This window comes from Notothenia coriiceps, unplaced genomic scaffold (assembly GCF_000735185.1).
Source record: "Notothenia coriiceps isolate Sejong01 unplaced genomic scaffold, NC01 NC01_scaffold00015590, whole genome shotgun sequence".
NCBI lineage: Eukaryota > Metazoa > Chordata > Actinopteri > Perciformes > Nototheniidae > Notothenia > Notothenia coriiceps.
In genome coordinates, this window is record NW_011348291.1 from 188,948 (window position 1) to 199,845 (window position 10,898).

The window sequence follows — 10,898 nt, forward strand, 5'->3', positions numbered from 1 at the left end:
CCCCCCCCACCGTTGATAATTCTCGATCGTTGGCACGCTGTTAACAATTATTACACCCATTTGATTGGGTATCCCCAAGCACACAATGAGCTTATCTCTGTCTCTTGTTTCTCGCTCCAGTGTAAATCAGGCTACCAGGGCGTGAACTGTGACTATGATATTGATGAATGCCACTCTCGGCCCTGCCTGCACGGAGGAACATGTATCAACCTCATCAATCGCTTCACCTGCGGCTGCCCACCTGGAACGCATGGTAAGTGTGTATAATAAATATATACACATTGCACACACACAGTCACAGGATGATTAATACTTTTCCTTTATACATCCACAAAGCAGCTTTTCTGGGCTACACACAGTCATATCTGTCTGTTCTCTGATCTGTAGGGTACCTGTGTGAAGTGAACGTGGACGACTGTGCTCCCAAGCCTGGCTCCTTTGAACCCCGCTGTCTGAATGGAGGACAGTGTGTGGACGGTGTGGGCCGCTACACATGCTCCTGCCCTCCAGGATTCGTTGGAGAGCACTGCGAGGGGGATCTCAATGAATGCCTTTCTACGCCCTGCCACGCCTCCGGCAGCCTGGACTGTGTGCAGCTGGTCAATGACTACCAGTGTCGCTGTCGCCTTGGATACACAGGTAAATTACCAAAAAGCAGCTTGTCTTTTAATATTGTATGTAAGACAAACCAGTAAGGCATCAGTGTGTTGGGGTTTTAGTAATTATGCAAAGTGTTTTCAGTTTACTTATTAATTTATTTTTATTTTTCAGGTCGTCATTGTGAGTCCATGGTGGACCCTTGTCTGTCGAAGCCGTGCCATAACGGCGCCATCTGCTCTATGAACATGAGCTCAGGACATGGCTATACCTGCTCCTGTGTTCCCGTAAGTTTCTTTAATGTCTCTCTTTTTCCGATATCAGAAGAGGACACATTTTTCAATCCTTTCTCCTCTTTTATGCTAGCTTCTATTCATTTCTCAAGCTTTAGTGTTAGGCTACACTTTTGTTTAAACTGCGTGCCATGTGAATATAGAAAAGTTGACGCTGGAAACTAAATGCAGAGCGTTTAAATAAAGAGTGCCATAATGTGAGAAAAATACATATTTACTTTGACAGAGAAAACAAACATTCTTCCAATTTGAAGATATTTTTCCATTAGTCTATTGGACACGAAACGTCCCTCCAGTGGATGTCAACTCTGGTTAATAAGAATCATGGCTTACCTGCTTTACGTGTTCACCTATTTTATCTATTTCAATAATCTGTCTTCTCATAGTAAAGTTATCAATTTGTATTATGATGTACTGAGTGACTTCAGAAGATAATAGAAGTACACCGGTGGCTGACATTACTACCTCAATGTTTTCCTTTCTTTTGTTCTTAGACTAAAATCTCTTTGCACAATTTCCTTGTTTTTCTCTCCACTAACTTCTTGCTCCCTTTCTTATTCTCACGCTTGCTTCAGAGGGCCACACCATGGCTCAGGTATAGTAGACAAGCAGCAGATTCATAGGAGAACCTAGATCTATAGAATAGTAGTTATAATCGTTTTTATATTAAAATAACAGTTGTATTGGCCCTTTGCAAATGTCTATACTACGAGCACTCTTGAATAACATGTTGTGTTTTTTAGGGCTTCACTGGGTTCAACTGTGGCGAAATGGAGGGCCACAGTTGTACAAAGCTACGTTGCCAGAATGGTGGGCGTTGTGTCGAGTCACCCGGGGTCCCCCTGCGCTGCGAGTGCCAGGCCGGATTCAGCGGAACCCATTGCGAGAAAGAACAGAGGTGTCCATGGACCTGCCAGAACGGAGGAACCTGCATCAAAGACCCAACCAACCCATACCATTACAAATGCCAGTGTCAAATGTACTTCACTGGACAATACTGCGAGAACAAACCACTCGTACCACGCACACCAACCTGCCCCTATCCGGAGTGTGCGGGGCGTCGAGGGGATAGCGTGTGTGACGGTCATTGTAACAATCATGAATGTCAGTGGGACGGAGGCGACTGCTCACTCAAGTGGCCGCAGCCTTGGGAAAACTGCACCGCCAGTATTCCCTGCTGGGATCTCTTCAAGGATGGACATTGTGATAAGGCGTGCAACAACGCCGGGTGCCTCTTTGATGGCTTTGATTGCATGGAAACCACACCTACCTGCAAGTACGTGAACCTATATATATATATATATATATTATTTTTTTTTATAAGATATCTTTATCATAGATTATGTATCATTTACACAAGTTTTACATTGACCATCATGGTTTCCAAACATGATGAAACAATGTCCCCAAAAGGGCAAATTTAAATATGTACATACACATACATTGTCCTAATATACACACGAACATACACAGGAAATAAAACATGAATAAAATAATACATAAAGTCATTAATGCCCTCCCCCCCCAAAATAACTCAGCCATCATTACTTGGCCTTGGAAGAACAGTCCAAAAAATATTGGATATTCTAGGTCCGACATATTGGAGAAATAAAGACCACACCTCGTACAATATACCACTTTTGCCTCCTAGACCAGTATGTTAAATATTCCATGGGTAAAAGGCCAAAGAATATTTTATTTTGCCATTGCTGTTGCTTCAAAAAAGTCCCAAATACTTTAAAGCCAGATCACCCAACATCATTCTTCTGTCTATTTTCAGGTATGACAAGTACTGTGCAGACCACTTTGGGAACAGCGTCTGTGACAAGAGCTGCCACACGGAGGCCTGCGGCTGGGACGGCCTGGACTGCTCGGCTGACCTTCCCCCTAAAGATGTGTTTGGAACGCTGGTCATCGTGGTCCGCCTGCAGCCCAAGGAGCTGCTCGGAGACCTGAAGGGCTTCCTGCGGTCCCTGGGAGCCGTGCTGCACACCAACCTGCGAGTGAAGCTGGACGATAAGAAGCAGCCGATGGTGTACGCTTACTACTGGGATGTGAACGGACAACATAAACAGCTGGAGAGGAGAAAGAGGGAGCTGGAGAAGGAGGTTATAGGGTAAAGATATTCATGATGCTGTAATCACATACTTATTCAGCTGTCTTCAAATATCTTTATTGATTTCTCTGTTTTTTTCCACACAAAAGCAAGTGACACAAAGTATGTACATTCGGTTCAAATTCACAAAGTAATGATATTTACAGCCCATGCTGACAAATCAAAATCTCCATTTCCATCCCACCATTTACCCACCCACCACCCATTAGCCTATTGAGTTACAGGTTGCAGAGTACATTAACAATAAATAAAGAAGGAGAATAATCAGATAGTATTGTTCGTTACTAGTGATGGGAATTATGGCTCTTTGAAGGGAGCCGGATCTTATGGCTCCGTTCCTTTCAAAGAGCCGTTCAAAAGAGCCGTTTGTTTGGCGGGGTTACTAGGTTTATCTGTGAAATAATCACCAGGATAATGATTGACTGTATTGCCTGACCTAATGTCAATAATCTGCTTTGTAAACACGACACAAGGTGGCGCCATATCCATGTCATTCATGTCCGTGAATGTACTACTTTGAATTTACCCTCCGTATGTGTTAAGTAAATAAAGTTGCCTTGCCTTGAATGAAATTCACGCAACTCTTAATATTAGATACTGTGTGGCGATGGAGATTATTTGTTGACCCTGCTTTAAAGGATATGTTGCCTTTACAAATGGTGCGCTTTATCACTGCCTGGGTTTTGGTTGAAGTGCATCCAAATGCTGCTGCGTTTTCGCGTTTGGCTAATTTTCCATCCGAAAAACACGTCGTCTACCTGTCCTGTACCACTTGTTATGACTTCTCTCTCTCGCGTATTCCGTTCAGACCCACCCCACCTCACTCCTCCTGCTGAAACCTACTAATCAGAGTAGGGGCGGGTCTTCACAGAATACGTTTGGGGAACAAAATCAAGCTTTTTAACAGGCGAGTGGATTTTGGCAGGCAGTGAGTGCGGACCAACGATTGAACGATAACAAGAACGGCTCTCACCAAGTACGACTCGGTTCCCCTCGTTCGTACCAAAGAGCCGTTCAAACGAATCGGCTCGTTCGCGACCGACACATCACTATTCGTTACTAAATTAGTGCAAGGGGGGAAAAAAGAAAACAAGAAAAAGAACAGAAATACTTTTCTGAGCTTTCTATTATAACACTGTTTTCACTTCTGACCCGCAGATCTGTGGTGCACCTGGAGCTCGATAACCGTGAATGCGCAAAGACCTCTACCAACTGTTTCAAAGACACTAACGAGACTGCCAGGTTCCTCGCAGCGTCTCAAATCAAGTCTGGACTGCCCTACCCCCTGGTGTCTGTAAGCAGTAAGTAGACCTTTCATTTAGAAGTAAACAGAGTTCAACTGGTTTGTTTTAAATTAAATGAAGACAGCAAAACTAATATTTGATTTATGTCCAGGTACAGATCCAATTCCATGTTGTGGGCCACCGATTGAGTGGATCCTGGTCGGAGTGGCAGTGGTTATTATTCTGCTCATCCTGGTGCTGGGGATGCTGGCCGCCAAGAGGAAGCACAAACACGGTCATCTGTGGCTTCCCGATGGCTTCTCGGCCAATAAGAACGACAAAAGGAGAGAGCCTGTCGGTCAGGATGACCTTGACATGAAGTGAGTAAATAAACAGACCAACAGCTTGTGTTAGAGAGAATTTAAATGAAGATTAATGATGACAACTACTGTATGGGAATTCATACTAGAGTGAAATGTAGGGTCTCTCAAATGTGAACAAGTATCTATCACACAGCTGTTTGATTGTGAAAAAGAGCATAGCTGGAACATAGGATGCATGCCGAGTCTTGAGAATTGTTACTGTCGTTTAAACTTATATATGTTCTTTTATCTCATATCAGGAACTTCAAGACCCAGGATGGAGCCATGATTGATGGAGGTCAAAGTCAGAGATGGCTGGAAGATGAGGTCCCATCTAAGAAACAAAGAGTAAGTGAATTGAAAAGGGGAATAACGCTGAGGGATTGGAGTAGTTGAGTAAAAGTTTATACTTACTAGAATGAGGGTGTTCTCTGTTGTCTTCACTTTCTTTTAGAGGCAGAGCAGACCAAATTAGATCACTTAAACCATAGATACAAAACATGTACTTGTAGCTTGTCAGGAAGGAGGTTAATCAAACCCTATAAAAAAGACAACAATGGGTTTAAGTTATAGATTGGGGGAGTTCAATTCAATCGGAGAAGAAAGATTAGAAACATTGGGAAAGTCTTTTTGATTGATCTGAATGTTTCAAGCTCGGTTGCTTTTTATAGACTGAAGACAAACCCTTGCTGCCCATTGCTATGGATGGAGGTGTTGACCGCAGGGAGTGGACCCTGCAGCATCGCAAGGCTGCGGACATCGCCCTCACCCCCCCTCAGGCCGACCTGGATGCTGACTGTCTGGATGTTAATGTCAAAGGACCTGGTGAGAAAAAAAGTTCCTACTGTATAAACCTCCATACCTAATGAATTGAAAGAACTGCTGTGATAATGGGCTCCTTTTCCCCTCAGACGGCTGCACTCCACTGATGTTGGCAACGCTGCGTAATGGTGGAGGCCCGGACTGCAGCCTGCATGGAGAGGAGGAGGAAGACAGTGGAGGAGATGAACCAGGACCGAGTGTGATTTCAGACCTCATCTCTCAGGGTGCATCTCTGATGGCGCAGACAGATCGCACAGGAGAGACGGCGCTCCACCTGGCGGCCCGCTACGCCCGCGCTGATGCTGCTAAGAGACTGCTGGACGCTGGAACGGATCCCAACGTGCACGACAACATGGGCCGAACTCCACTGCATGCTGCTGTGGCGGCGGATGCTCAGGGAGTCTTCCAGGTGAGACCACAGAATCAGTTATAAACTTGAAGTTATGCTGCATCACTGCGGTCTGTCGTGATCTCATGTGTCCGTGTCTTCTCTCTCAGATTTTGATCCGTAATCGTGCAACAGAACTGGATTCCAGGATGAATGACGGCACTACTCCACTGGTGCTGGCAGCAAGGCTCGCTGTGGAGGGCATGGTGGAAGAGCTGATCCACTGCCACGCTGACATCAATGCTGTGGATGACCACGGTCAGTGAACCTCTCATATAATCACTCTTCCTGTGTAATGTCTTGATTTTGTATTACAAGTCATTGGCTGTTTGCAATTACATCTTAAAATTAAGTAAACGTTTCTTCAGAAATAAATGAGTTGCATAAATTCAGCCTAATTTCTGTCCTTTTTTCACCGTCTTAACATTTTAGGCAAATCCGCTCTGCACTGGGCGGCTGCAGTTAATAATGTGGAGGCCACTCTTGTGCTTTTGAAGAATGGAGCCAACCGTGACATGCAAGACAATAAGGTCTGTTCTTATGTTGTCAATGTTTCTATAATTACATTTCTAATCTAATTTTACTCTAGAAACAAAGGTGCAATCAAATCTGTATCAAATCAAATCATCAGGTTTATAAACGTGCCGATTTAAATTGAGTCTACTCAAAACAGATATTTTTTGTATTCAAACATGCTGCTTGCTATGTTTTCTTCAGGAGGAGACGCCACTGTTTCTGGCAGCCAGAGAGGGCAGCTTTGAGGCGGCTCAGGTTCTCCTCGACCATTACTCCAACCGGGACATCACGGATCACCTGGACCGGCTGCCCCGCGACACTGCTCAAGAGCGCATGCATCACGACATCGTGCGTCTGCTGGACCAGTACAACCTGGTGCACAGTCCGCACAACGGCCCTAACCACATGGGCGGAGGAAACTCCTCTGTGATGTGCGGGGCCAACGGAGCTGGATACATCGGCATGCGCCCCGGGGCTCAGGGGAAGAAGAACAGGAGGGGTGGAGGTGGAGCAAAGGTGGGAGGTGGAGCTGGTAATGCTAAGGAGCTAAAAGACATGAAAGCAAAGAGAAGAAAGAAGCCGGCCGGAGGAGAGGCGCCGGCCGCAGCTGCTGGAGCGGGAGGAGGAAGTGGAGCGGGAGGTGGAGCAGCGACAGCCGGAGGGAACACAAACGGCGTTAAGGCAGCAGGACTTCCAGAGAGCTCCGTCACCATGTCGCCTGTCGACTCCCTGGAATCACCGCACTCGTACACAGGAGACGTGTCCGGCACCGTCTCCACCACAGCCAACTCCCCTCCCCTCCTGAGCAGCCCCACCTCCAGACCCATGCTGCCCCCCGTCAGCCACATGCTGGGGCAGCAGCAGAGCTGGGTGCCCATGACCAAGCACGGCTACAGCGGCCACATGTTCGGCCTGGTGCCGCACCAGATGGGCGGGTCACACTCCGGCATGGGGCAGCACCACGGCCAGGGCGCCATGCTGACCCCCATGAACGTCACCATGAGCAGGGAGCAGCTGCCGCCCATCGTCACGTTCCAGATGATGGCGCCTGGTGGGGGCCAGGCCATGCTGAAGCAGCCTCAGCAGGGGCCGGTCCCTCAGTCCCAGGGGCCGAACCAGAGCCAGGCTCACTCCCAGCAGGGGCCAGGCCAGCTGCGGTGCTCCCAGGCTCTCATGTACCAGATGCCCGAGCAGATGAGCAGGGGGCACGGGATGTCCCACGCCATGCAGCACCCCCACACCGTCGGCCACGGGGGCCACGGGGGGATCGAGGGCCAGTCACGACAGCTGCCCTCCTATCCACCCATGCAGAGCCCTGTGGATAAATACCCCACTCCCCCCTCCCAGCACAGTTTCACCACCACCGGCTCGGAGGGCACCACCCCCGGTCACTCCGCCCACCCGCCAAGCGAGCACCCGTATCTCACGCCGTCGCCGGAGTCCCCGGACCCCTGGTCGTCCTCTTCGCCGCACTCCAACTCGGACTGGTCTGATGTTACCACCAGCCCCACCCCTCTGGGGAACCCCCACCACGCACTGCCGTCTTCACACCGCACACACATTCCAGAGCAGGCGCAGCTGCAGGCGCAGTCGCAGCAGATGCAGCCGGCCGCCCAGCAGCCGCAGCACGGCAACATGCAGGTGTTTGCGTAGGCCGGTCGGAGGAAAGCATAAACAGACTGAACAGACTTCATTATAATAATCTTCCCCTTTATGTTTTCTTCTTCTCTTTGCACTTAAGAAAACTGTTGTATAGTTTCTAAATTGAGTATTATCAGCTAGATAGATCACAAATTCTCAATACCAAAAAACATGCAGTTAGCTGTCAATCACAAGTTCAATCAGTTCCTGTCTACTTCCTGTGATGCCGGCCGAACATCCTCTGCTTTCTGTTGGATAAATCAAGACTTTTCTTTTCGGCTTTCCGCACACAAACACAAACTGTTTATCGAGGGATCAACAAGGAAGTGCCGACCAGATGGCGACCGGCTTTTATTGCTTCAGAGAAACAGACTGTTGAGATGGACAGTGAAACGTGGCAGAGGACACTCTGAACTGATATCGTCTGCTTTTTAGGTCATTTTCTTTTCGCTACACGGTATCCTTATGTGTTGTTTAATGTGATAAGCCTGTCAATACTAACTCATCGTCGCAACCATTCACTCTATCTTTTTAAATACGATGGCTCACGGTCAGTTGATGGTATAATTCAGCAAAACTACCTAGTTGTTGCTTCTTCTTTTTTTAGATCATGCATTGTTTTAATGTGCTAAAGGGGGAATTTTATAAATGTATGTTGCATTACTAGAAAGACAAACATCAAGTAAATGACAGATTATATATAAATGCACACAGATGCATCTTGTTACTAAATGGCTCTACACGCTAACAACAGTTTTTTTACTTATAGTTATAGAAGTGTTTTTCATCAAATGTCTAAACACAAAGAAGGTTTAATAAATGCAGTTTTTATTTCCATGCTGTAGGTGCAGGGAGACCAGTGTATGTTTTAAAGGTAGTTACTGTTACAGAAATGCAAAAGAGTTGATTTGCAAATCAAATCGGAGTCAATGTGGATGCAGTTAGCATGTCTTGCAACAGACGGTGCCACTATATCATGTGTTGTTGAGGGATTCATTAAGCTTGACAAACTTTATGCAAAAACATACAGTAGTTGTATGTTATATGATGAAATGTACATAGACTTACAGCACATTCTGCTTGTTATTACTGAGTTCGGTTTTGCAAAGACATGTTAAAATGTTTTTTTTATATGAATTCTGTTCGCACTTCTCGAATGATTCTGAATGTTACAGAGGTGCAAGTTTTTCTCTTTAAACCGCCTCCTTGGTAAATGTTTTTTTTCTTTTCTGAAATCATTTAACCAGTTTTGCCTTTTTGCTTAACTACAATCAGTGTATCTCTGCACCTTTGTAATTGTAATGATTCATAAACCAAGTCTGGAGGTGAGTAAGGTTTGATAAAGTATTTTTTTTTGTCTTCCTTCTTAACGTTGATCATAGCTTTGTGTGACTGCTCTGTAAAAGCAGACAATCATTCACCCTTTTATTTTTGAAACTTAAAAAAAAGGAACACCAGTGTCTCTTAAGACCAAATGATTATTATTTGTTCTACCAAAACTGTCCAAATCTGTATTAGTAGGTTATTTTTCTGATTTGTAAAAGACAAAAATTACATGTTGCAAACACATGAATTACCAAGAAATTATGTTTTAGTTTTAATTACTACTGCAAGTGTCTTTGTAAACGAAGCTAAATGTCCATCATATACCCACTAAATTACACACCAGGGTCTTTTAATCTGTCCCTGCAGTTTCACAAAACAAATGTACTGTACAATTAAGTGTCATCCAGCATTTTTATACGAATTGAGCATCTCAGTTCCCGTTCATATGCAAGCCCAAGCGTCTATTTTCTGTATATAAAATGTTCTTTTTTTTAAATTGTACTTTCTTCTGTTAACCAAATAGCCTATAATATACATGCCATATGAAGTAGTTGTCACCATGTTTGTATAAGGTAGAAGAACTAATGAAAAAACTAGTTTTTTGTCAAAAAAAAACAAATGATCAACCAAATATGCTTATTGAAATAAAGCCCAGATCTTCATAGACTTTTGCACCGCCGTCTCTTTTTTTCAGGAACAATTCTGGTGTTTATAATTGTTTTACAATGGATTCACATAGAAAAGAATGTCACATAAGTATAAAATGAAAAAATATCAACATTTTACATATAGAAAAGTGTTTCGACAGCAACTATGTTACTGTCCCTTCAGGTTACACAATATGGGCTTATACATACACAAAAATATATATGAACCCAATCATCTGAAATAATCTTTCCAATGTTAGGAACACAGAATCAAAGTCAATGGTTTTTAATAGTGCATGTTATTCTGCAGTTAGTATTTGAAAGACATTTTCTTCAAGCCGAGGTGGAGGACTTACTGCTTCACTTATATAGAAGTCGAAATAGCGTGGTATAAAAAGACTGTTATTGGTAGAAGCAGTTGTTTCAAAATGTTACTTCACTAGTATATAATAACAGAAGTAAACATTCATGCAAAGAGCTGTTTTTACTGTTAATTAAAGCATTTAATGTTGTAATTTGTCAATATGGAGTGGATGTGACATACTTTATTTAAGCCATGGTATATTAGCAGCATACTGCATCATATATTACAAGATTATTATAATTCAGGGTGTCCGCGGGGTCTTATAAAGTGTTAAAAGTTGATCAATCAATTTAGCGAAAATTAAGGCTATTAAAAAGTAGGCCTATTAAACGGCATTTTCCAAGGTATCAAGAATGTCCACAGCAACGACAACATGAAACACCCTTTAATTTACTGCAACGAAATGTCGGGAAACCCCCTTAAGGCGTAAAATGCTGCTTCTTATTTTAAAGTGGACCTATCATGCTATATTTGAACAATATATGTACCTTGCAGTATAATAATTATAACGAATATAAAAGCATTGCACACAATTTAAACCAATCAATGTTGTGTAATTAACAAGGATAATCTGGTGTTTTTTAGTCGATGAGTAGTGCAGAT

The 10,898-nt window shown here is 44.2% G+C and overlaps 1 protein-coding gene across 1 annotated transcript in view; it reads left to right on the forward strand.

The window, feature by feature from the left end:
• notch2 (notch receptor 2) overlaps positions 1–9,951 on the forward strand; it is a 78,374-nt gene extending 68,423 nt beyond the window's left edge. Inside the window, 14 exon segments of the mRNA XM_010775211.1 lie at positions 121–253; positions 388–639; positions 772–884; positions 1,634–2,166; positions 2,671–3,006; positions 4,165–4,307; positions 4,402–4,609; positions 4,852–4,939; positions 5,263–5,416; positions 5,503–5,822; positions 5,912–6,059; positions 6,234–6,331; positions 6,519–7,841; positions 7,843–9,951. Of these exon segments, the coding sequence (XP_010773513.1) occupies positions 121–253; positions 388–639; positions 772–884; positions 1,634–2,166; positions 2,671–3,006; positions 4,165–4,307; positions 4,402–4,609; positions 4,852–4,939; positions 5,263–5,416; positions 5,503–5,822; positions 5,912–6,059; positions 6,234–6,331; positions 6,519–7,841; positions 7,843–8,016 (4,023 nt within the window). The 3' untranslated portion in view covers positions 8,017–9,951.
• Positions 9,952–10,898: the final 947 nt, after the last annotated feature.